This window comes from Saimiri boliviensis, chromosome 5 (genome assembly GCF_048565385.1).
Source record: "Saimiri boliviensis isolate mSaiBol1 chromosome 5, mSaiBol1.pri, whole genome shotgun sequence".
Lineage (NCBI taxonomy): Eukaryota > Metazoa > Chordata > Mammalia > Primates > Cebidae > Saimiri > Saimiri boliviensis.
Genome location: NC_133453.1, coordinates 126,183,752 through 126,209,666, shown reverse-complemented (window position 1 = coordinate 126,209,666; position 25,915 = coordinate 126,183,752). Strand labels below are relative to the sequence as shown.

The window sequence follows — 25,915 nt, the reverse complement described above, 5'->3', positions numbered from 1 at the left end:
CCTGAGAGAGGCTCAGGGAAAGGAGACTCCACTGGGGAAGGAGGTCAGGCTGCCCTAGTTAAGCCACCCCCACTCTAGCCGGCCTCCCTGGCTCCCTGCCTCGAAACCCTTCCACCCTGATTCTCCTAAAGGGGACTCTGTCACCTCTTTCCAGGCCTAAAACCACACGAGTCCAGGGACAGGAGGGTTTGAGAGACTCTCGTCTAATAATTGAAGGTGTTAAGTCACACCTGAGACCTTTTAATACAATTTTAAAATTACACCTATGCTTGGGCTGGTGACGTATGAAGCCCACTCTAGCCCTGTCCTGAGCCCCAGGAAAACTCTAAAGCCTGTCTGAGTACCAGCCCAGTTTCAGGGAACTCTTCCAAGCTCTCCCCCATGGAATCAACAAGGTTTGTTGTATGCTCTAGGAAAGTCACATCACATCCTGTGACTGCAAGAGAGTCCCTGTCCTCTCTTCCACCCTAAGAATAACAACTCACTTCTCCAGCCTCATCTTGTTCTTCACAAGAGGAGCCTGGCCAACAGGTGAGCTCAGAGGCCTGGCACTTCACCTTTCACAGGGCCTTCCTTGGCATTCTGGAGGACGCCCTCCACTGCCCCAGTGACTCAGTGTCCACTCCAAGGACATTTCTGTCCAGATGTGGTTCACATCGCCTCTTTAAGCTCTGCCAGACACATTCAGACTTCACATGGACAGAAATGTCTACCCAACTGTGATGAACAAGTTGGCTACACCCTTGGCCAGAGCCTGACTGGTCTCGACCATCACTTCCCTGGCAGCTGTCCCAGCTGGGTCTCCTGACTGGGTTTCCAAAAGCCACATCCTGTGGTCACATGTAGAAGTCTGGGAAAGACAGCACTTTCTAGAGAAGGTGATTTCAGCTGTCAAACCAACATTTCCTGGTTGGTTGGTTCTTCCCTTTTATATCCCTGTCAAATTCTTAACTTTATAAGGTGTGTGCCCTTAGGATTTTCTATACGGAGTTTGCTAATTCAGGCAGGAGAGTGGGGCAGCAGAGAGAGTCTTTCTGAGCCTATTTCAGCATCGCTGTTTTACAAGCACATCAGAGTTTACTGCCAGGAGACAAAGATGCTGTCCTTACTCCTTAATTCTTTGTCTTCTCCCTCCTTTTATGCATGTTTGATCACCAGCACTGGGAAAATTACTACTATCCTTCTGAAACAGCTGTACACCTCTCACTTTTGGCAACATCTGACTCAGTCTTATCATAAGTGTTATTATAGGTGGAATTGTGCTCCCCGCTACAATTGGTATATTGAAGTCTTAATCCCCAGTACCCACGAATGTGACTGTATTTGGGGGACAGGACTTTTAAAGAGATCATTAAGCTTAAATGAGATCATATGGCTGAGCCCTAACATAGTGACTAGTGTCCTCATCAGAAGAGGGAGAGACACAAAAGATACGTGTACACAGAGGAGAACCCTACACTTAGGCTGGTTATAACTCTTGTTGTGAGAATACAAGAAGGTGTCCATCTCCAAATCAAGGAGAAGGGCCTCAGGAAACAACAAACCTGCTGACATATTGGTCTTGAAGGCAACGAACCGAATGCTTATGCTCTCCCCAGATTCATTCACTGAAATTCGAATCCCCCAGATGACAGTATTAGGAGATGAAGCCGTTAGGAGGTGATTAGGTGCTGTCATAAAACAGATATCAGACAGACAGCCAGTCCCTTCCACCATGCGAGGACACAGCTAGAAGGCAGCATCTACGAACCAGAAAGTGGGCCCTTGCCTGACACCAAGGTGCCTTGCTCTTGGACTTCCCAGCCTCTAGAACTGTGAGTGTATTAGTCTGTTCTCCCATTGTTATAAAGAAATACCTAAGACTGGGTAATTTGCAAAGAAAAGGGGTTTAACTGGCTCACCATCTGCAGCCTGTATAAAAAGCATGATGCTGATATCTGCCTGGCTTCTGGGGAGGCCTCAGGAAGCTTACAATCATGGCGGAAGGTGAAGAGAAGCAGGTGTCTTACATGGTAGAAGCAGGAACAAGAGAGAGAGTAGGGAGGTACTACACACTTTTAAACAACTAGATCTTGTAAGAACTCACTCACTGTCATGAGAACAGCACCAAGACGGTGTCACTAAACCATTCATGTGAAACCATGCCCATGATCCAATCACTTCCCACCAGGGCCCGCCTCAACATTGGGAGTTACAATAGAACATGACATTTGGGTGAGGACACAGATCCAAACCGTATCAGTGAGACATAAATTTCTGTTACTTAAGAGCTATTCAGTTGATCATATTTTGTGATAGCAAGCCAAGGACTAGGATATTGAACGTTCAGCCTCCAGAACTATGAGAAAACACATTTCTGTTGTTTAAGTAACCCATTCGCGGTATTTTGTTACTGCATCCTGGGCGGACCACAATAAACAACACACTCACTAATTCATCAGGCTTCTGCTGAAGGCCTACTATGGGCAAAGCACTGAGTTGGGCCCTGTGGACAGACACAAAAGTAAGTGAGAATACAACAGTTTGTAATACAGCCATGAAGAATGACAACACAAATATACCTGTCACAGAGCAGAATGCCAATATTTTGGTATAATACTTCTATAACTCTTGTTTCAACAATGCACATTTGTTTCAATGTACTGACGTATTAAGGAACAAGCTGAGCATAATGTGAATTTTGCATTTGCTTATCTGTAAGAAAAACTAGATGAACATACAAAGTTGTGTCTAGCTGAACCGAGCCACATGGAAATACACCAGATTCACATACCTCAGACATCAGTCAGCTCTCTCGGTCCACAGTGTGTTATTAGCCACATTCATCCACATTTGGAGTTAAAACTCCCGTCAGATTTCACATGACTGTCCTATCATTTCACAGTAACACAGAAATGAGCACACCTTCTGAGACAACCTCCATAAGGCAACTTTAGGTCATTTTCAAACTCAACTGCCATATGCATGGGAAGGTGTATGCCTTTCTTAACCACTTAATGTTAAAGCTGTGCTACCATTTATAATAGCTTTTTTTTTTTTTTTTTTTTTTTTTTTTTGAGACAGAGTCTTGCTCTGTCACCAGGCTGGAATGCAGCGGTGCAATCTCGGCTCACTGCGACCTCCACCTCCTGGGTTCAAGCAATTCTTCCACCTCAGCCTCTCGAGTAGGTGGGACCACAGGCACGTGCCACCATGCCCAGCTAATTTTTGTATTTTAGTAGAGACAGGGTTTCACCATGTTGGCCAGGATGGTCTTGATCTCTTGACCTCATGATCCACCTGCCTTGGCCTTCCAAAGTGCTGTGATTACAGGTGTGAGCCACCGCGCCCGGCCTATAACAGGCTTTCATGTTTGCTTTTATCTGACAAAGTATTGAGTGCTGTGCTTCTAAAGTACTTTTTCGCCAATAAGCCCTGTAGTTTTGATTGCATGACTGTGTATACTGCAGTGATTTTTAGAAACACGTATGAGTAGAATTGACTACATTTAAACATTTCAATAAGGAACTTGATTTCAGGTAACTAAGGCCTGGGTAATGAATGTCTGTGGTCAGGATCAGATAATCACATGCTTGCTGCATAAACTTCAAATAGGGCATGTGGATCTGACTAATATGTCAACGACTGCCTCCAGTGGCAATGTACACTAATTGCAGGTAAAATACAGAAAAAGATGCTGTATTAAGAATAGATTTTTAATGTTATCAAGTGAATGAAGTCATCACACAAGCGAAGTCAGATATATTCCCTCATGGCCTACAGCTTCCTGGCCGGTTTACTAAAAGAATTTCTTCTAGAGTCAGACAGCCTCATAAAGGGAGCTTCACTGACCTGTCATTGAGTTTTCTGAGGTGCACAGTTGCTCTCTCAGCTTCTCCACGTCATCAGGATGCACCTGTTCGTAGAGTGTGCTCCCAAACCACTCTGACTGGGGCTGGTTCAGAACAGGGGTGACGGAGTCAGACACGTAAATCACCCGTCCTGTCTCAGCAGCCACCACAAACAGAAATCCATCAGCTGCTTCAAGGATGAGATGCTTCAGTTCCTACAAAGAAAAAATTGTGATTGGCATGAATAAAGTGACAGACCCGGGCTGATTAAACTTTCCTATTAGGAACCGTCGATTTCCTTTATCTGTGTATTTATTCTGGTTCACAAATAGTTTGGGAAACAAGTGCTTTTTTTACTGGAAAATAAGCTAGAAAAATGCACAAAGCTTGCACCATCCCTAAGACACAGCTACTATCCACACGGTCAGCCCTGTCTTCATTAGTCCTTTTTTGGAGAGAGAGAAAATTTCCAGGCTGGGGGATGGGAGAGCAATGAGTGATCACCAGAAGGTGCTGTGTTGCCAGAGGGGGAACAGCTTCACCACAAATTGAAACTGCAGTCATGTCACTGGAGCAGACGGGCCCAACACATAGTGCTTGGCACAAAAGGTGCTGGATAGAAGGAAGGGCAGGGGAAGGGGAAGGTGAGAAGGGAAAATGAAGAAGACCACGTGTCTCCCCACCCACAGCTTGCCACACTCAAAGTATACTCCGGTTCCTTTTCTCTTCCTGCATTTCTGAGCTGAATGCTGGGCGCTGGCTATAAGAGTATCCCCTTACATTTGCATTTCTGTCGGATTTCCAGAACTGACAATAATCACCATCATCTCAAAAGACTCTCTGTGTCATCCTGGGAGGCAGCAGGGCACATGGTATTACCCTTATCTCTTTACAATGAGAAGAGGTTAGGAGCGCCAACCCTGGGCTCACATTGATCCACTGGAGTCATGACTGTCACGGAAGGCAGGAAGGAAGCTGTTTGGGTCCAGGAACAGGCAGCGGAAAGCCCTGACGTTATCCTCAGAAGGACGTGGATGGGGTAAAATCAACTTTGTTAAAACGAGATGTCTTTTCTTCGTAGCACCCAACAGCAGCTCAAGTGTACTTGCCCATGCTACTCTCACATCAAGCTAAGGAGCCCTCTGCCACTGAATGAAATGGGCTTTGTGCCTGCAGGAGCCAGGCACTAAGTCTTTCCCAGGCACTGTCATCCATGGCCACCCCTCCAACTACTTCGAGCAATGTTCAGGCTCCAGAGGACAAAGGTATCCTTGTGGGTCAGCAGCTGGCAAACATTTTTTGCTGGCAATCCTTTATTTGAATGCAATCTTATGTGAAAGCCCCACTGTAAAGCACAGGGACAGCCAGCAGAGTGGAGGCAAAAGGTGGGGAGTCTGGCGCCCCCAATCCCAGCCCTCAAGCAGGCCCCAAGGATCCCAAGTCTAGAGAACACTGATGTGCTGATGAGCAGAACCCAGGGAGCTGTGTAAATGTGTCTAAGCCCTCGGCCGGGAAAAAATTCTAACATCCTCTGCCCGGGAAACCGGGGCAGAAGCAGTTGGTACAAGCGTTTTTTAAGGATCAGTTTATTCTGTCCATTTCTCTTGCTTTGTACTTCTTCTGTTCCGCGTCACCTAGATGCTTAATTCGTTCAGAGAATTCGGTCAGCATTTTTATTTTCAGTATTGGGACAATTTTCCCAACAGGAAGAGCGGTAAGAAAATGAAAAACGGAAGAGGATGTCTGTGGGGAAGTACAGGATTATTTATGACTGGAGTCTCGAGAGGAAGTGGAAGATGAATGACTTCACTTTTTTCCCAGCTTGCAAAAACGGTGGGAAGGTCTTATGGGACGAAGCCCCACTTGCATCAGAGACCCTCTTTCTACCACCCTCCCCCGTGATGTTTATTCCCTGGGAGACCATCCCTCACTACCAGGCTCCCGTGCCCTGAATCCAGCACCAGCTTCCACGCTCCAAGAAAACAGACAGGACAGTGAAGAGCCTGTACTCTGGAGTAAAAGACACTGTCATCTATGGCTCTCCTACTTAGCTGTACAACCTTGGGCATGTTACTTCATGCTCTCAGCAAATGCTTTTCAGTGAGCTCTTGCAAGGTTAAATGAGATGTTGTGTGTGAGGGCTCAGTAAGGGCCTGGCACACAGTAGGTGCTCCATAAAGTAACCCTTATCATCATCACCCGAGCAACAGAGAAAGGAACAAAGGGAGGGCTCCTCTGACCTGCGCAACCGTCTTCTCTCTCCGCGCCACTTTCAAAATCCTCAGTCACTTAAAGATAACGAGGTTGGCTTCAAGCATTGACCCTGCAGGTTTTTTGGTAACGATGAAAGACATGTAGACAAAAAACATTTCGCTGACTTTAGCACCTAGCAGTGCTTAATAACTTCTGTTACCTGCGAGCTATTCAGCCTGCATTATGCCTCAGGCCCCATGGGAAACAGTCTATGCCTGTTGCCTTCCTCACCACGACCACATGAGCTGGGAGCTATGGCTGCATTTATTTTTACAGAGGTGGAAACGAGGCTCGAAGCTGCTGCCTGACCCCCACATTCTGTGTCCTCCAGGTGGCAGATATTAGCAGTGCTGGACCGTCCGAACTTCCACTGAGGGAGGGATCCCGTGACCACCGGGATGATTTAAAAAGGGATCAAACAGGTGACATGCTTGCTTAAGTGTCTGTCACGGAACAGACAGTAATAAATGTTCTTTTTCTACACCTAACTCGAGAGAAATAGAGTCTCGGCTCCAGCAGAATAAACCATCCTGTCTCCCAACCATTCCTTTTTCATTCCTAACTCTGAGGTTCTGTGCACACTGTTCCCTTTTTGTGAAATCCCTTCTGCTCCCCTCTGTCTAGGTATCTTCACGGCTCCTTTCTACGCCAATGCTTTCCCTGTCCTGAGAAGCCCTGCTTGTTAATACCAGGCCGCTCCCCCTCTATTTCAGTGTCTTGTTAAACACTCCGTTACTTTTCGGACCCTACACTCTACATATTTTGCATTTTCTCACTGCATCCCCTGACAACTGTATAATTTTACCTCTCCCCGTCGCCCCCGCTCTGCTGTATACAATGAATGCCTTCAAATCCATCATCTCATTTATCCTGCAAAAGCCCTTAGAGACAGGAAAGCAAAAAGCTTTATGTTCATTTCACAGATGAGCACACTGAAGCTTAGAGCATTTTCCAGCCCACCTTATAACCAGCACATGGCAAGACAAAGACCCTGAACACAGGCCTCTGGCTCATGTAAATCCACTTATCAAATGTGACCTCACTAGCCATTTTATGTGGTTCTTCTTGCCAACTAGTCAAAGACTAGTGCAGGTGTTAAAAACATGGCTTCGGGGTCCTACCGGCCTGTCTTCATGGGACCCAATCTTGGCTCCTCCACTAAGCAGCGGATTAACTCTGAGCAATCTGCCGACTCTTTACTTTCTAAACCTCAGCTTCCTCATCAATAAAACAGGCTTAAGTAACACTGGCTTCTTCACAGGGCTGGAATAAAGAGTAAATGAGATCATTCACAGAAAGCTATGACTTACACGAGGCACCTAGCAAATGCCGGCTGGCAAAGTGCTCTGATCCAAGCCACTATTGTCACTACTGCTGCCATCACTGTCTTTTTTTTTTACTTTAAGTTCAGGGGCACACAGGCAGCTTTGTTACGTACTGCCAAGGGTTTTCATGTCACGGGGATTTGTTGTGCAGACGATTTCATCACGCAGACCCTAAGCCTAGTACCCATTAGTTATTTTTCCTGATCCTGTCCCTCCTCCCACCCTCCACCCTCTAGGAGGCCCCAGTGTCTGTTGTTCCCCTCTTTGTGTCTGTGCATTCTCATCATTAAGCTCCCACTTATAAGTGGGAACATGTGGTATGTAGTTTTCTGTTCCTGCATTAGTTTGCTGAGGATAGTGGCCTCCAGCTCCATCCATGCTCCTGCAAGGGACATGATTTCCTTCTTTTATATGGCTGTGTCGTATTCCACGGTGTATATGCACCGCATTTTCTTTATCCAATCTGTCACTGATGAACATTTAGGCTGAGTCTGTGTCTTTGTTATTGAGAATGGTGCTGCAATGAACGTACGCCTGTATGTGCCTTTACATAGAACGATTTGAATTCCCCTGGGTATAAACCCAGTAATGGGATTGCTGGGTTGAAGGGAATTTCTGTGTTTAGCTCTCTGAGGAATCACCACACTGCCTTCCACAATGGTTCAGCTAGTTTACACTCCCACCAGCAGGTGTGTAAGCGTTCCCTTTTCTCTGCAACTTTACTAGCACCTGTTATTTTTTTGACTTTTTAGTCGTAGCCATCCTGACAGGAGTGAGATGGCAGCTCATGGTGACTTTGATTTGCACTTCTCTAATGATCCCAGATGTGGTGTTTTTGTCATATACCGTCACTTTCATCAGCTGATTATATCAGCACGATTCCAGCACACAGCGTTTTTACTAACTTCTTCCTGCGTCATGTGCTGAGCACGATGTTCAGATGCTCAATACATTTTTTTGAGTGACAACTCATTAAGGTATTGGGCAACATAAAAGCAGAAAACCGAAAGATCAGAAAAACCCTCTTCTGAAGACAGCTGCTTGGAGAAAAATGGAAACAAAACATCTTGGCTTCATTCCTTCGTTAGCCCTGAGCCCCGGTTCCCCATGTAGTTTATCTCATCTTGGGGACACTGGGATTCTACCCCCTTCCAATGGTGACAGGATGACCAGGGTACCTGCTCTGTGAGGAAGGAAGGCTTGTACGCGCCATCGGTGGACTTGTTTCCTGTACCCCTCATGGACTTCATGTGCGAGACGGCCATGCGGAGGATGGTGAGCTTGTCTGGCTTCCGGGCCAGCGCGCTGCACGTGGGCACCATGTCGGAGAGCTCCGTGATGTACTGAGTCATCTTGTTCCGTCTGCGCCTTTCAATCTCGCTATGATTCTCTCTTTCCAGAAAGCACGAGATCAGGAGAGGGGAAAGAAGAGAAGTATCAGATTAGAGATTATCATCTAACGTGGTAAAATCATTAACACCAAATAGTCAGGAACTAGGGGCAGACACCTAAGAGCTGAGTACTCTGAATGCATGTTGGGCAAAGTCGCCCTTCTGATGCTTCCGCAAGCTCTACGTCTACATGTTGGGAGCACAGACGTCTGTGGTCTCGATCTCTAAATACATTTCAAAATCTTCTAATTACTCCCATGTACCTGAGAAATTTCTTTAAGCATTAAAAAAATGAGACATGAGGGCCCGGCACGGTGGCTCACACCTGTATTCCCACCACTTTGGGAGTCGAGGTGTGCAGATCACTTAAAGTCAGGAGTTCGAGATCAGCCTGACTGACATGGTAAAACCCCATTGCTACTAAAAATACAAAAAATAGCTGGGCATGGTAGCTGTAATCCCAGCTACTTGGGAGATTGAGGCACGAGAATTGCTGGAACCCGGGAGATGGAGGTTGCAGCGAGCTGAGATTGCACCACTGCACTCCAGCTTCTGTACACATGCATCTGTACATGGACACACATGTGCACACACACACACACACACACATACACACAGAGTGTGGTTACTGTCTGCTTGAATATGTGGTTTACATGTTGTATCTTCACGTTTATTCCATATAAATACGTGATATAGAAATATAAGTGTGCAATATTTACATATTACATCTCATAGTAAGAAGCACTATACAGCCTTGCCACTCTTTGTGTCACTAAGCAGACCGATAATGCCACAGGTTTACTTTAAAGTTGTGAATAAGCCTTTTCCTACACCCAACATATTGTATGTGGCACAGTAACAGAACAGATACACCCCTGGCTTATGGAACAACAAGGAGCCAATTTAAAATACAAACGCACTGCAAGGAATTTCTGAATGAAATCCCTGTGATGTGTTATGATAAAAAACTGGCAGAAGGGAGGGTAGAATGTTTCCATCCCAGGCTTTTTACCTTTAGGCTTGAAGGAGTCACAGCCAACCCAGTTCAACAACTCGGAGACAAACCTGTTACTTGGGATAAAAGAATTATCTAAAAATACATCCCATGTCTGCTGCAGGATTTGGGGTTTCGCTGGTGCTCAAAGAATGAGAGCAGCACGAATGGCAAGAGAAGACCAACTCAGGCAGGGCTGCCTGCATACACTGCTCGTGTTAATTAGCATCACAGCCCATCCTCCCAGCCGGGGGAACAGACGCGCCAGTCAGCCCTGATGACAGCAGGTGGCATGTGCTGAGGGTCTCTGAACACACAGATGGGGGAAGCAAGACTGCAGTAGATGTCACTGCAGAGCGACCTGAGCCATCCGCCGTGCACCTTCCAGACCCCATGAGGGAAGCAGTGGTAGAGAAGACAAGGAAGGCCCAACTCTGTCCTCAAGCAATCGGGGGTTAACTATGGAGATAAAACATACACCTTGCAGAGCGGGAATGAAAGGCAGGTGGAGAGAAAAACAAGAGAGAACAGGAGCAGAGAGGAGGAGGTGGTCCTGGGGCTGAGGGTGCTGGAAGGTGTGGGAAGGAGGAACTGGGAGAGGGCTGGGCCTAACCTGTCAGCAAGAAGAGGAGGTCTACTTTGGGGAGGTGATCAGCAGGATCACACAAAAGCCTGGAATTGCGGGTGGTGGGGAGGCAGGCTAAGACGGAAGGGTAGAGATGGGCCCTGGAGGAGAGGGACCGAGCTGGGAAACCCCGTTGGACGGCAAAGGGAAAGCTGTCATGCCTGCCAGGTGGGTAAGAGCCAGGACGCTCTCTGCCGCTGTGGCTGGTTTCAAGGGGGAGGTTCAGGGTCCAGGAGGAGGAGATGAAGCCTGAGACCAGCAGGGAGATTCCTGAGGCCTGATGCTCTCCTCCCACCCACAGAGGATAACCCTGCAGCCAATGCACTGGACTGGTGAAAACAGCAGCCCCAGCGCAAAGCCCTTGGTCCACAGAGCACAGCCTCTCCTGGAAGGGAAGGGCACACGCCCTCCAGGAGAAATGGCTCCTGTGGCCGTCAGGCAGGGCTTGTTGACTGGGGGTGGATAGAGGTCACCAGCGAAGGATGGGTTGGGGTGGGGCAATCCTAAAGAGAGCAAGCGACGAACGGGGGGCTTTGGTTAGAGACGGCTGAGCTCTGCAGTGCATGCAGGAACCCTTCCCTGGGGGAGGCACAGGAGTCCTTTTCCTTCGCTCCACAACTCTGAAGCCAGTAGATCAGCAGCGGCAGCCCACCCTGAACTGGGTCTTCACCAACGTCCCCTGCATTTCACTCCTCAGCCAGGAGCTTGTCATGAGACGACCAAGGAGGAGCAGGAAAGGCCTAGAGGAGCTCTTGGAGGAGGGTGAGCCCCTGCCTCGCCAGCCCACACTTCATCAGCGCCCGATGGGCTTGACGGAACACAGAGGCTGGCTGGGGCTGCCAACATCATAAGATGCCGGGCAGGCACTCTGGCCGCTGATGGGCAGTACATGCATGACTTAGGCCCAGGGCTGCACGCCACCGCCCTGCATGTGCCCGCCAGACACCCCGGAGAACCGGCTTTCCTCCCATGCAATCACACCACCTGTCTGCATTCCAACTCCTCAGCCGGACTTCCGGGATCTCCCTCATCAGGTACCACCCACTTCCCCCTCCCCTATTCCGACCACCTGTCAGCTGCTCCCCACCCCTCAGTACCACCAGGCAATGGCCAATCCTACTTATCTTCGATTCGGCACACGTGGAATCGCTCCCTTCCCTCATCTGTGTCAAAGCTCTTGCAGCTGTCTCCTGGGTCTCTCCCACCTGCACCACCCCGTGCCAGCTGCCTGCTGTCACTTTTCCCCTTGTCACCAACCACCTTTTCCCAGCGTTTTTCTCCAATCCCACCCTCCAGTTCAGTCCTCATGTTGCGGCCAGACTGATGTTTCTCAAAAGGCAAACCAGGGCCTTCCCTTAAACCCCTTCCATCGAGCCTCCAAACTCTTCAGCTGGTCACTTCAGCCACCACTTCAAAGCAGGACAGAGGCACGCTTGCTCCTGATACTATTATCCAGAGAGCTTGTCCCATAGCGGCGCAGATCATCTTGCTTTATAAATATTCTTTGGGTGAAAAATCTTCATGAGAGTCTCAAACAGAGATCTAAAGCAATTTCACCACAGTGCTCCAGGAACCTAATCTGTGAGATAAGGTGCATGAAGAATATGCCCTCAGGGCGACTGCTTAAAAACTGACTGTATTCATTGCCTAGTCCAGAAAATGCTCCAGACACTTTATATTTTATGAAATGATACTGAGTTACCAGCAGAACGTCAAAATGACTGACAGCTGCCAACTCTTTAGCAACAAGATTTGATAAGTGACATACACGTGTGTACGTCCAGTTTCATTTTGAAGCCTTCGTCAAGGCAGGGGGTAAAAATGCCATCTTGTGAGCACAGAAAGACAAATCTCCAAGGCCATGTTTGCTGAGACAAGGCCATCTCCTCCCCAGCGTGAGGGGACATTGTGGGGTCTGCCTGAAGGAGCTGCGGGAGTGAGCCTGTGAAGCCGGTGTCTGTGACACGGGTGTGCCCCACATGCTTGCTGGGCGCTGAGTAGCATCAATAAAGAAATTAGCTCCTATGGTCACGGGAACAGGGCCAGGGCTCCACAGCAATGACAGCTGGGGACACAGGCAGAGCTGTAGGCTTCAAAGACACCTCTGCTGGCCTAAGAGGACCCAGAGCTTGGCTCTAGGACCACAGCTGTGGCAATCAAGGCACAGAAAGAAGAGGTTCGACTAACTGCACACTGACTTGTGTCTTTTCCAACTCTGCTCCTAATGGGGACCTCCTAAGTTTAATCTGAACAGTGAGGTAACCACCTTAATTAAAGTACGTGAAAGGTGAATTTTATAAGATCTCAGTTAACAGCATCCTTAAATGGCTGACGGCAGCTGAGTCTCCTATCTCCGATGGGAAGGGAACCTTAGACCCGGAGCAAGCAGACTGAATGAGACAGCCCCACGCTGGGGCTCCCTGATCACTGCAGACATGTACCCCTGGGGCACACTCGAGTCTGGGAGTTACCGCGCTGGGTACTGGAGACAGGTACTGGACAGGACAGAGAGCTCATGGACCAGCCGGGAAATCCCTCTGTGTTGCTCCCTTGTACACTGAAAGGTCGGAAGAGGATGCTGACAGTGTGTGATGGGAACAGCTCCTGGTGAAAAGTCCCAGGGAAATACCCAGGAACCCTAGAACCTGGGACACTGAAAGCCCCCGTGCAGGCTTGGCTGAGAGGAGCCGCCACGTAAACCTAGGTGATTCTGCAGCCTCTCTTTGCTCACATCGGGCTGCTCAAGGCGGCAGGTGGGCCGACGCAGGGTACTATGAGACATGACCAAGCCTAACTCTAGGCAGGCCCCCTCCACTGCCAGGGTCCCAGTCTGAGAAGTCGGCACTTGGAACAGCACGACTGGTCACTACACCTCACTGCCACCTTCGGAGCGACACAGATCACATGGGGAGTGTCTGCAGGGCAGCCCTGCCTCAGAGGGTGCCGGGACCACATCTCTCCATGACGCCTGAGCTTCCATGTCCACGCCACCCTCTCTCCAGCCCACAGCGGGCCCTACAACAGACCTGCTGAAGACAGACATAAGCTTCTCCCCAACCTGCATAAGCATCGCCAAGCAGCTGCCATGCTCACAGCCACCGGCTTGGAGGCAGGCCTCACTCAGGGCAGAACTGGCACTCATTTCCCCCAGTTGCATCAGACCTGGAAGACTGGTCACCGGGAGCTTTTTCCTTTTCAGAATCCACCCGGCACATGGTGATAACCTCTGCCCTCGGACAATTCACCGAACTGTGCATGGCCCAAGTTACTGAACAACCGAGGCTTTCTGCCTGCAATTCCAGTAAAGGGCTTCAGCACTTCTCGAGCAAAGGAAGCACCAACCCCCTTCTCCCCCTACTAGGAATTTCTCTGTAAGAGCTGAGCAGCCCGGGTGGAGTCAGAAGTGTGGGAAGAGGCGCTTTGCATAGCATCACACCACGCGGCCTTCAGAGGTAACCTGGGGGAGTCATCAGACCAAGAGTGGCTGCGTGGGGGTCTATACGAGAGTCCCCAGCTGTCAGCAGCCTCTGGTGCAGTATTAGGCACAGGCTGGCCCTGCCCCTCCTCTGACACCCAGGAAGGAAGACTGTATCTTGCCAGGAATATCCTTCACAGCCAGCCCCTTCCGGGCAGCGCTGCAGGGCACTGTAAGAACCATGAAGGCCAGTAGAAAGCCATTTCTGGAAGCCCCATGGAGGCTGGTCAGAAGCCTGCAGAGAGGCCCACTGAGGCATATTCAGTGGGGCAGTTTTCCCAGCTTCTGAGGCTGCTCCAGGAAGGGCAGAGGGTTGCTCTCTCCATGGGAAGGAGGCAGGCACCCTGCTCCCAGAAGCCCAACCAAGGCCTGGGTTTCTGCCAGACAACTACAAGATATCTGTGTGTCCAGGCTGAATGTAAGACTTACCTGAGACAGAGGGAGGAGTCTGAGAAGCCCAGATCCTCCCAAGCAGGGCCCAGGCCTGGCACCTGTGACAATCCCTGTTCCCAGTGAGACACACATCTTGCATGTTTCTATAGCAACTTACGGCTTCCCAAGCACTCTCTCAGCACCTCCTGCAATCAGTCCTTGCAATCACTCGGTCAAGAAGTATCTCCTTTCTTACAGAGGGGGAAGCTGAGACCCCAAGGATCAGAGTGACTTACAAGGACTGGGACAGGCCTGCCGGACGCCCGCTGCCTCTCTCTCACCACCTCTCCCCAGCAGAGCACTAACTGGCCCTCGGTTCAGAGCTAGAATGCCCAGAGAGACTGGGGAGCAAAGATATTTAAGGCTTTATGGGGGAAGAATATGCCTGGAAGCTTCCAAAGACACACAGCTCAGGACTCCTGATCCCAGAATTGATTTCCTTCCCTCTCTCCAAAAACACTCTAGTGTTATCCGGGCACTATCATTTCAAATCTCTCCAGCAGAAAAACTGATGGGGGCAGCATAGCTAAACATGGTAAGAAAGGCATCGGGTGCAGGTCCAGCACATGAGAGCCAAACGTCTTGTATGAAGACAAGGGATGTCGGTTCACGCCTGTCATCCCAGCCCTTTGGGAGGGAGAGGCAGGCGGATCCCCTGCGGTCTCTACTGAAAATACAAAAATGTAGCCAGGCATGGTGGCGCACGCCTGTAATCCCTATCTCCTCAAGAGGAGATTGCAGTGAGCTGAGATCGCACCATTGCGCTCCAGCTTGGGCAGCAAGAGCAAAACTCTGTCTCAAAAAAAAGCAGGGGGGCGGAATCACCGATCTGTATCAGCATGGTGTTAGAAAGCCACCCACTCCTACAAAATCTTTCATTCCAGTGTGTGCTAACCCTAACCCTGAAGTCACATAGACTTTGATTGCTCATAAACCACACTGTCCCAAGTTCTACCCAGCTATTCTGCAACATGTGTCTGGTTCACACGACCTGAAGCTGTAGAGGCAGGGAGGAGGCATGGGAAGTTTGGAAGGGCTCACCTTGGGGTTTGCTCTGCAACATCCAAAAGGCTCAGCCGAATCTCTTCCTGCTTTACAGGGACCTCGCGTGCCCAGCCAGTGTCCACACACGGTGACTGATAACATCAGGTCAGATAAAAAGGGGCACTCCTGGCTGCTGGCCGGTCATCCTCTCTGCCTTGGAAATACTTTAGGCATCTTCTCATGTGGAAACAGAGTAACCCGCCCTATAGGCTAAGATGCTCAGACTAAGAATTCTGGAAACCCATAATCGTCTTTTCTTTCTGCCAGGAAAGGCCTCTGCAGGACAGGCCTGCCTTGCATATTTTCCTTATCCACAGAGTTTTGGTCATGATACCTACACACAAAGCAGGAATGATTCAAACTAAAACATCACCACTGGCAGGACGCAGTGGCTCACGCCTGTGATCCCAGCACTTTGGGAGACGGAAGTGGGTTAATCACCTGAGGTCAGGAGTTCGAGACCAGCCTTGCCAACATGGTGAAACCCTGTCTCTACTAAAAATACCAAAAAATCTAGCTGGCCATGATGGCACATGCCTGTAATTCCAGCTACTCAGAAGGCTGAGGCAAAAGAATTGCTTGAACTCAGGAGGCAGAGGTTGCAGTGAGCCAAGATCACGTCACTGCACTCCAGCCTGGGCAACGAAGTGACACTCCGTCTCAAAACAAACAAACAAAATCACCACAATGTGTGAAGCCAGGGGAGGGAAATGCCTACAAGCTTAATTACCACACAGAACCAAAAGGGAAGTACCAAAACGGGTGTGATGAGAAACAACAGCTCAATTCTGCAGAAGCTTTCCTACCACCGATATCTTTGTTTTAGATAACTTCAGAGGTTTACTGGCTAATTCTACAAAATACGAGGCACAAGTTTGGACTGGTGCAATTGGGTGCTACAGTCTCACCAATGAGCTTGTAGAACAGCCAATGGGGTCACTTACTGCCATTTCTAAAAAGGCTAAAGAGAGGCCAGGAAGCCCATCGATAGGGGATTTTGACTACAAGCTCTTAGAAGGCTCCAAGCACTGAAGCTGAATCCATAGTAACAGATGCGAGAACTCCTTCGAAGGTCTTCTGAGTCTTTTGAGAAAGGGTGCAGAATGAGTCTGAAGGGAGCAAAATCAGGTTGATAATACACAGTGACAAGAATTAAAGTTTAGGGGTGCAGACTTGGTTGTCCCCAAGTGGTAAATGAAACATAAAGAAGACGTTTGCATTAGGTATGTTTCCTCTCTTTTGTTTTAGTGAAACATCACGCATCCGTTCTCACACGGTGTATAACTTTGACTCTGCTGATGACAGACAGCTCTGGGATGTTAGCGGTGCCCCTTATGAAACAATATTTAAGATGCCTCCATGTACCAGCAGCAGCTGACCCCAGCTGCAGGTACAAGAAGGAATGCTGGGACTCCCTAGCAAACACATCAATCTAAGGGGTCGCTGAAGTAGGAAGATGCCCCTGCAGCACTCAGAGTGATGGAAAGGTTTTCGGCCTCTGCTTGAGTGTAAGGTTGCAGGATGTGCTGGCAGGACTGGCATGTGCCTCCCGGTAGGCCAGGCCCATCCACGCAGGCTCAGGAACCAGGGAGGGGCTGGTGCTGGCCTCACTATAGGAGGGGACGGCCCCACTACCAGCTGCCCAGGAGGACCATCTTTGGATAAACACTTTCTGGAGTGTAATCAGCATTTTTCCAAAGACAGAGAGTTTACTGCCGCCTGCTGTGAAGATCGTTGACTTGGTAACTGGGATTCCAAGACGGAGGTCAAGTCAAGCGCTCTCAGTGGAGGCTGCTTTCTCGGCTGAGCTGGGGAACAAAGGCTGGCTCTGCGGCTTCACAGATTTTCACCTCCTTGGCAGGAAGTCTCCTCTGAAGCTCGTGCCCCCATCTCTGCCATCTCCTAGGCTGTTCCTCATCATCACCACTACCTACCCGCACGGTGAGCTCGCCCCCAGTCCCCCATCAGCCTCTGCAGGAGGTGACACACACAGACCCGTCCGTCTCCCCACGCCTCTGCTCCCAGGACCTCTGCCTCCTCCACTGAACCTCAGCCAGCCTCTCCCATGGTGGCGACTTCTCACTGTTTGACCACAACTTCCTACTTTTCCAGCCCTCTCAAGCTCCCACAAAACTAGAACTATTCTTTGACCACATTGCTACTTCCCGTCTCTGACCTCCTCCATTCTCTTCTCACTTCCCTTCACTCCCTCTGCCACTGGACCCACAGCTTAGCCTCTCCAGCCACTCTCTCATCCTGTCCTTCCGTGGCACCTGCCCTAAGCCTCCACCCTGAGTCCATGGAAAGCCTGCATCGCCTGTATCCACCCAGCTGGGTACCGCTGGAGGGAAACTGCCCTTACACACAGTGATGCCACCTCACACTGGTGGTCTGCAATCTCAAATGGGGTCTAAAGGGTTTTTTTAATTATTATACTGTAAGTTCTGGGGAAGATCGCACAGGACTGTTACATAGGTACACACACGCCATGGTGGTTTGCTGCCTCCATCCCCCCGTCACCTACATTAGGTATTTCTCCTAATGTTAGCCCTCCCCAATCCCCCAACCCCCTGCTATTCCTCCCCTAGCCCCCCAGCCCCCAACAGGCCCCAGTGTGTGATGTTCCCCTCCACGTGGTCTCATTGTTCAACACCCGCTTATGAGGGACAGCATGCGACGTCTGGTTTTCTGTTCTTGTGTCTGTCTTCGGTTACACTCCTTCCTGTGAATTCAACCCAGGGCCACCCCAAACTTTGGTCTCACATACACGAACAAACCTCTTCCCACCCATGGCACACGGCCCCATTTTCTACCTAATCAAGACAACGGAAGCCATGAGAATTAACCCCTCCACTTCGGACGCGCCCACAGGCCTCGCACTTGGCCTCACCGGCAGCTCCTCCCGCCTCCCTTCTGCCTCAGAGCATGCGTGCTCCCTGCGGTGTGCTGGGGGCTCTTCCTCGTCCTCTGGACCCATCTCTCCCCAGCCTCACTCCTGGGCCTTCCAAATCTCTGGCTATCCCCATTCTTTCCCTCCTTACATGTATGCACTCATGATCTTCCCATCCTTAATAAGTACCCCTCCCAGAGCCCCTTGCTTTTTTATTTACATCCCAACTGCTCAAAGAATTGTTCCCATGTTACCTTCAAGTCCTCATCTCCCAATCAGTCCTCAGCCCACTGTGGTCTGGCTTCTGCCCCCCAGATCCCTGCGACTCTGTGTGGAGGAAGGAAACTTCGAACGCAGGCAGAACCACGTTCTGCATATCACAGCTCCCAGGGCGCCATGAATCCCACGTGTGAGAAAGAGCCGAGGCCTTGGGATGCAGTGAAGCGGGCCTTCATTTCTGGCACTGGAAGGCAGGCTCCTGGACTGCGTGTGCACGTGTGGGCGCGCACATGTGAGCGCTTGTGTGTGCGTGCCTGAGGTCACATGGCAGAGTAGCAGTTTCACATCTACTACTTTGTTGCATCTGAGGCCTGCTGTAATGGGCCTGGCTGTGCTAAAGTAGGAACCTCACCAAGTTGGCTGTAATTTAGGTCCTTTGTGACTATGGCCATACTTCCCAAACCAAAAATTGAGCCGGGAAAACTCATGATAGGCAGGACATGTGAATTGGGAAGCCCCTTTGCAAAAAGCTGGAAAAGCTGATTGCACACACACATCAAGGGACAGAAACCATGGCACAGGACCATGCCCAGATTCTGAGTCAACAAACTACGGTGGGTGCTGGCTCACGAGGCAGCCTCTGTCTCTTCCAGGCCCTCACACGAAGGGGGCTTCTCTTGCCTGATTGTAAGAAGAGGAAAAGCAGACAGGAGACACGCCAGGGTGTGCCATGCCAATTGGAAGCAGAGTCTCCACCCCTCCCCTGGACAGCGGCCACAGCCACCGCGCAGTGTGGGGATGAGGGTGGACTCCTGGACTCGGCCGTCTCCCCAGTGCCGAGCAGCTCAGATGAAGCCACAGGCCCTTTCACTGCGGGCCCAGCAGTTGAGCCTCTTGTGAGAATCAAGCGGCCTCGGTGGCGTTACAAACGGATCCCTATTAGTAAAGCATAGGCCAGAATCACACCCTATCTTCTTATTTGTCACAGGGGGAATGAAATGGTTCACAGAAGCCGGGGTTTGAACCTTGACTGTATAAAAACAGACTCACAGACAGACTCCTGAGATAGTCCCCCAGAGTGGAGAGTTTCTGTTTCCAAATGATCGGGCCTAATACAACGAGCCCTTTGTCCCCATGCACTGTTATTTCATCACTGACACTGATCTCCAATGTCAAGCAAATGCCAATCCTCATCCCTCTTCCTCTCTGTGTTCTGAGGCCCCAGGAATCATCACTTCCTGAGGTTAGCACGCTGTGGAATATTATCTCCAGGGGAATTCTGACACCGAGAAATCAAGAGTCATTGTTGCTTCATAAACGGAGGCTGTGTACAGGGAGAGCAAACTGGGCCAGGGAGATAAGTGCCCTTGTTTCCATCTGGGCAAGAAAGCACACCCTGCTATTAAAATGTATCCTGAGAAATGGGTGGATGTCGAAGCTGCAGTTCCGTCTGCACTGAGGGAACGCAATCCAGGCTTCTGTTATTGAAACTCATGTCTTGTTTTGATTAGGAACTCCAAGGTCACTGGTGACCAAAATGTTCTCCGTCTCCTCTCTACTGTTTCACCTGAAGCAGAAGTTGGAAGACGGAAGGAAAAGATCTTGGGGAGGAAAGTGTAAGGCATGATGAGCGTTTACGATGGACATGGAGACTCGGAATCCCTGGGAAGTCATGAGACGCATGTCCCTCTTGGACTGGTGGGAAAGTGTGCTGAGCTCACAATAGCAATGCACGAACTGTCACCAAAAATGACCACCATGAGGGGAAAAAACTAGGGTAGCTCGGGGGCCCAGGATTCAATATGCAAGGGGTTCCTCCAAAAGTAACTGAGGCCATCAGCCCAAACTGCGGACCATGGATACAGGGGGAAAGCCACCGTCACCCACAGCAAGTTTTCATGTTCATAAACGAGCAAGAATTGGGAAGGCCTGGAGGCGTGGCTGCTGGGGAGGAATGTCAAGGCAGGCCCTTCCTTAGGTAAGCGGGTCCAGATGTGAATTTTGCTAAGAATAAGAATGATGGAATGATTTGTGCCTTCCTGTCAACACTACCGAACTTCCCACCATATCTTAATCAAACAAACAAACAAACAAAAAAGAGAGTCTGGGGCTGGGCCTGCCTTATCCTTCGTGGATGTCACGTATGGAACCCCGTGGCACTTGTGATCCAGCAAACTTTCCGTGAGGTGGTCAGCACTCAGGAGGGCCCTGCGGACCCAGCTAAAGATGCTGTCCCATGGCCAGTTGGCAATACAGTTCTTAGGAGCTGGAAACCCAGTTTTCCATCCTGCATCCAAAATACAGCTGCCCTGGTTTCTCATCTCTCTTCTTATTTCCAAGATTAATCAAAGATTTAATCTCGACAGTTTTTTCTCAACTTGAACTCTAGGGCTTTTCAGCAAGAATGAATGCCTCTGTTTGCTTTATAAGCAATGAATATCAATTTTAATGGATTCCTTTTAAAAAGACATCAGGCTTTTAAAAAATACTTTTTAAAAAGCCCTCTGTCTTTTAAAAAGGAACACTTAAAACTGACATTTATTGCTTCTAAAGCAAACAGAGTTAATGACTTGTTACTTACCTGCTGATCTTCTATGCTAGGATGTGGTAGGGTCACTAATAGCCAGCTGCCACTGGGCCAAATACCGTCACAGAGTGAGGGACCAGAAAGATGGCCACACTGCAGGCAATGGCTTTTTCAATGACAAAAGATGTTACATTCTTGTATCTTTCACTAAGGTGACTGTTGGCTATTGGCTTCTTTTTTTTTTTTTTTTTTTTTTGAGACTGAGTTTTGCTCTTGTTGCCCAGGCTGGAGTGCAACAGGGTGATCTCAGCTCACGGCAACCTCTGCCTCCCAGGTTTAAGCGATTCTTCTGCTTCAGCCTCCCGAGTAGCTGGGACTACAGGCATGCGCCACCATGTCCAGCTAATTTTGTATTTTTAGTAGAGATGGGGTTTCTCCATGTTGGTCAGGCTGGTCTCGAACTCCCAGCCTCAGGTCGCCTGCCCGCCTTCGCCTCCCAAAGTGCTAGGATTACACGTGTGAGCCACCGTGCCCGGCCTTGGCTCTTTAAGTCTAAGGAAAATAAAATAAACTTACCTTGAAAATTTACTGGGACCTTCACCATCTTCATCATCGAAGTCCATTCTGAAAAGTCAAGATCATCAAGTGAGTACTGATTATCAGGAGAACATGTTAACTGGTAACAGGAGCTGCTGGAACAAAAGGAGCTTTATTCACTAGGACTGCTATCCACTGGTCCCAACCTTTGGCAGTGGAACAAGCAATATCTCTACATGATCATCAAACAGGTTCAAGACAGGAAGAGGCAAAATGAAAGGTCTTCAGTATAAGCCCCATTAATTCTATGGCTGGGAATAGTCAAGTATCAACTTGTCTCCTCCAGAACTCCACATGCCGTTCCCTTCTTAGAACTCTTAGCAGCCAATGGATTGCTCTGGCTATGATGGAAAGGTTTATCTTCCTCGTCTCTTACCATCTTTGGAAATACCTGCTCCCTTCCACATCATCTATTCCATATTGAGACTTGTTTCTTAATTTATCGTATGGTATATTAACAGACTAAAAAGGCTCGGGGGATTGTGAAAACAAGTTTTCAGGGTGCAGGGATCACAAGGAAGAGAGAACATATTGCTGGTTGTACTGCTTGAAAATGTGGCTGTTCTTGATGAGTCAAAGTGAAAAGGGCATTTAAGGCCATTGCCCTATTAAATCCAGGAGCAAACATGGTTGTTGAGGGGGAAATGGCTGTTTGGGGCCCAAGTTACTCAAATCGGCTGTGCTGGTGGAAACTCGCCAAGTAACTATTCAGAGTCACCCTTTACTGGGTCTCTCAGTGTAAACACAAAACAAAAAGTCTTGATAGATACTTGCTGAACTAATCTCTCAAACTCTTCTCAAAAAATCTTGCCTCTCTAATGGTAATTCACGTGATTCCTGAACATGTTAGGGCAGAGTGGGTATTTCATTGGTTCAAGTGTACCCACAGTCCTTGGGGACCAAAATGAAAAATGACACAGATGTCTGAGCTCTCCTGCACATCTCGGGTGAGTGGAGCTCCTTGGAGACAATGTTTCAGAGCCCCTGCGTTTTCTGTCTTGTTCTCTGTAGTCCTGGGGGACTGAATGAGGCACAGCTCCCATGGAATCCAAGCAGAAGGGAGGCCAGCCTGCCTGGCAGCCTGGACCGAGAAATTCCTTGCCTGAACAGCTCAGTATCAGAATGGAGTGTGTATTAAATCACTACTGCGACAGATTCTAGAGCTGCTGGCCTCCCAGAAAGGGTGACCCCCACCCCCAGACTCTAAGGGCAGGGCTTCAGTGGCTAAATGAGTGGCTTGAAGAAGGCACAGGACACCCAGGTTACCGGGAAACGGCCAGGTCACACAGGGCGAGCCATCATTGCACGGGCACACCCAAGAAGCCCCCAACAAGACAAATCATAGTCTCTAGGGGCTTTGGGGAAACTTGAGGGACCTAGGGACTGCAATCCCATAAAGCAGAAAAGTATTTTCTTCTTAAAATAAGTACCTTTTGCTTTTGTTTTATGTGCAGCGTAGCCAAAGTTCTGATCTGGGTCTTATTTTGTTTGGAATGACCTGAGAGAATCCCTGCTAATTTGGAATCTCTGGTTCTCAGACACAAGGGCTATGCTGAGAGTCCAAGAACAGAAGGAGTCACGTAATTGAAAAAGAGGACAGGATGACAACAGAAATGCCTATGCACAAAGAGGAGAGGAACTGCGGAAGAAGAACAGTACGAAAGAAAAAGGACAGCTAAAGGGCCATACAGACACCTCTAAGAGACAGACACACACCTCTGCAAGGTCGTTTGGAAAGCCAGACATCACAGCAGCTTTACAGCTGCTGATGTTGTGGACAAGTAGGAGCTGAATGCAAGACTTTCTAAATGAATCAAGGCTATCGATATTCTGCATCACCACTAAACAGTCACCCCACCTTTCCCGGAAAGTAACACAGGGAAGGTAAACGAGCAAAAATGCTGTAACCAAATCCACCCGGGGTTCTGCAGAGCCGCGGAACCACACTGCCACCTAGTGTTCACTATGGGGAAGAGCGAGTTTGCTGTCCACAGGCAGGTTATTTAACACCCCAAGCGTGCTGTCAAAAACATTTCAGGGCTAAGAAAAAAAAAAAAAAAAACAGCAGTTGCAACATTCCAAAGAACACAAGCAAGCATTTAACAAAACCACAAGTGAGTGTGAGACATACAGTTATCTTTAAAATTTCTTTTAGCTCAAGTTGGTATGAGTGTGATCGTCAGTACGCCTGCAAAATACAAGTTGTAAGCCAGCCCTCCGTCCTCAGCCTGTGTGATCTTAGGGGTGTTAGGGTGATCAAGCATCCTGATTTTGTCTGGATAGGTAAGGAGATACCTGGGATCCAGGACTTCAGTGCTAAAAGCAGAAGAGTCCTGGGCAAACCACAATTGTTGGTCACCCTCGTTTTCACAAAGATAGCTCTGTTCTTTACCCAGCCCTTTGCGGGAGCAGACAGATGAGGAAGTGAGCCCCATGGTACACAATCCCCCGTTGGCCAGGTTAGCTGTGGCTCAATCAAGCAGAGGGGATGAGAAAGGGGACAGCCTTGCTCCAGACCCAGAGCCTTCTGAAGGCCTCGGGGAATCCAGGAACCAGCATTTGTCCGGGAATATTAGGGACCAAGATCCTGTACCTCCCACGTGTGCATGTCTGCCCTCACTCTCTACCCTCTGTCCCTACCCAAGCTTTGGGACCGGCACAAACCCTAACTAGTCAGCTCTAGAAAGTCGGGGGCGAACCAGGAGATAAATCTAGGGCCATCAGCTCTAGAAAGTCAGGGGCAAGCCAGGAGATAAATCAGGACACTAATGATTGTTCAAGTGCTCGAGATGACTCAATCCACCTGAAAACAGTCTCACTGGCTCATCAGCAATGTGGGAAACAGTGCAACCCTGGAGGACACAAAGAGCCTTTCAGAGCCACACCTGCAAAGATGCTGTTGCTTGGGCCCCCTATCGCCATCTCAGAATCTCTACTTTAAATAGGACTACCATCAGCTATGCCTATTTCTTGCTGTAAGTCTAAATAAATCATCCTTTATTTTATATCTTTAATGTGTCTCTATCATACAGTAGCATCTGGATATTAAAGGAGAGTAATCAAAATAAGACTTTTAAGTCCTATTGTATTCACTTTAATTCAGCACAGTGAACGGATAGCAGAAGAGTCTTCAAAAAGTGGGCTGAAAATGCACTTAACTGTGCTTTTCTGTCAATGAGCCTGAATGCCTGCCTTGAGAAGGAGCCATGATAGGCGTTTCTGAACCTGCAATTAGGAGTAAGTGACGCGAAGCTCCCTCACCATGACTGTGTAATAATAATAACGCTTCATCAAACACGAGCCACTAAAAAGAAGTCACTTGGGCTCCAGTGAGATAAACGGGCTGGTCCCACAGTGACAGCAAAGGAATGACCCTGGCCCAACCCGAAGCTTCCGCAACAGGTGAAGTGTCAAGGGCTGCCGGAAAATGCTCCTCTGTCAGAGCCTGGACTGACCACCCAGACTGCAGCAATGCTAGAACATATAGAGCTCACCAAGAGAAACAGCTGCTTACGGAAATCCGCCTGTAATGTGACCATATCCCAGCGGCTTCTGGGGTTACCTTAGAGGGAGGTGCCGGTCTATCGGCTATAAGTAACTTGAAAGTAGTTTTTCCTCAGTGATGCTATTTTAGAAGCCCAGCATTGGACTCCAAGTAAAAAGGGACGGACACATCCCTGCCCTCACTCTCTACCCTCTGTCCCTATCCAAGGCTAGCTTTGGGACAGACACAAACCTTAACTAGTCACCGCTGCTTCCTCCTAACTGAATTTGCCCCAAGGAAGCCCCCTACCCCTCACCACCCTGTTGCTGAGATCAGGGAGGTTTCTACAAACTGCCATTCCAGGTGACACTCCAGCTCATGTCTCCCACGTATGTGGAATCACTTTTGAAAGAATCTGGGGACCGAGTGTGGTGGCTCATGCCCATAATCCCAGCACTTTGGGAGATCGAGACGGGTGGGTCACGAGGTCAGGAATTCAAGACCAGCCTGGCCAAGAGAGTGAAAGCCCGGCTCTACTCAAAATACAAAAATTCGCCGGGCATGATGGTGGCTGCCTGTAATCCCAGCTACTCGGAAGGCTGAGGCAGAGAACTGCTTGAACCCAGGAAGTGGAGGTGGCAGTGAGCCGAGATCCCACCACTGTACTCCAGCCTGGGTGACAGAGCGAGACTGTCTCAAAAAAACATAAAAAGAATCTGGGACTTCGGAACCTTCACCATGAGTCCCAGCTGCTGGGAGAGCAGGTAGCTTGCCAAGACGCTTACTGATAAAGGCTGCTGGGGAAGTGGGGAGGAAGTTAAACCATGAA

General features: G+C 49.2%; 1 protein-coding gene across 9 annotated transcripts in view; it reads right to left on the bottom strand.

Annotated features, from left to right (window-relative positions):
* The window catches only part of ARNT2 (aryl hydrocarbon receptor nuclear translocator 2), a 193,062-nt gene that overhangs the window by 119,710 nt on the left and 47,437 nt on the right, over window positions 1-25,915 (bottom strand). For 8 of the 9 annotated variants that reach the window (XM_039479922.2, XM_074399930.1, XM_074399929.1 and 5 more), the window contains 3 exons: window positions 21,582-21,629; window positions 8,587-8,800; window positions 3,832-4,045 (listed from right to left, as the gene is read on the bottom strand). In XM_039479922.2, coding sequence (XP_039335856.1) covers window positions 3,832-4,045; window positions 8,587-8,800; window positions 21,582-21,629 — 476 coding nt within the window. The remainder of the gene's footprint in view (window positions 1-3,831; window positions 4,046-8,586; window positions 8,801-21,581; window positions 21,630-25,915) is intronic. The other variant, XM_074399934.1, reaches the window with a different exon arrangement.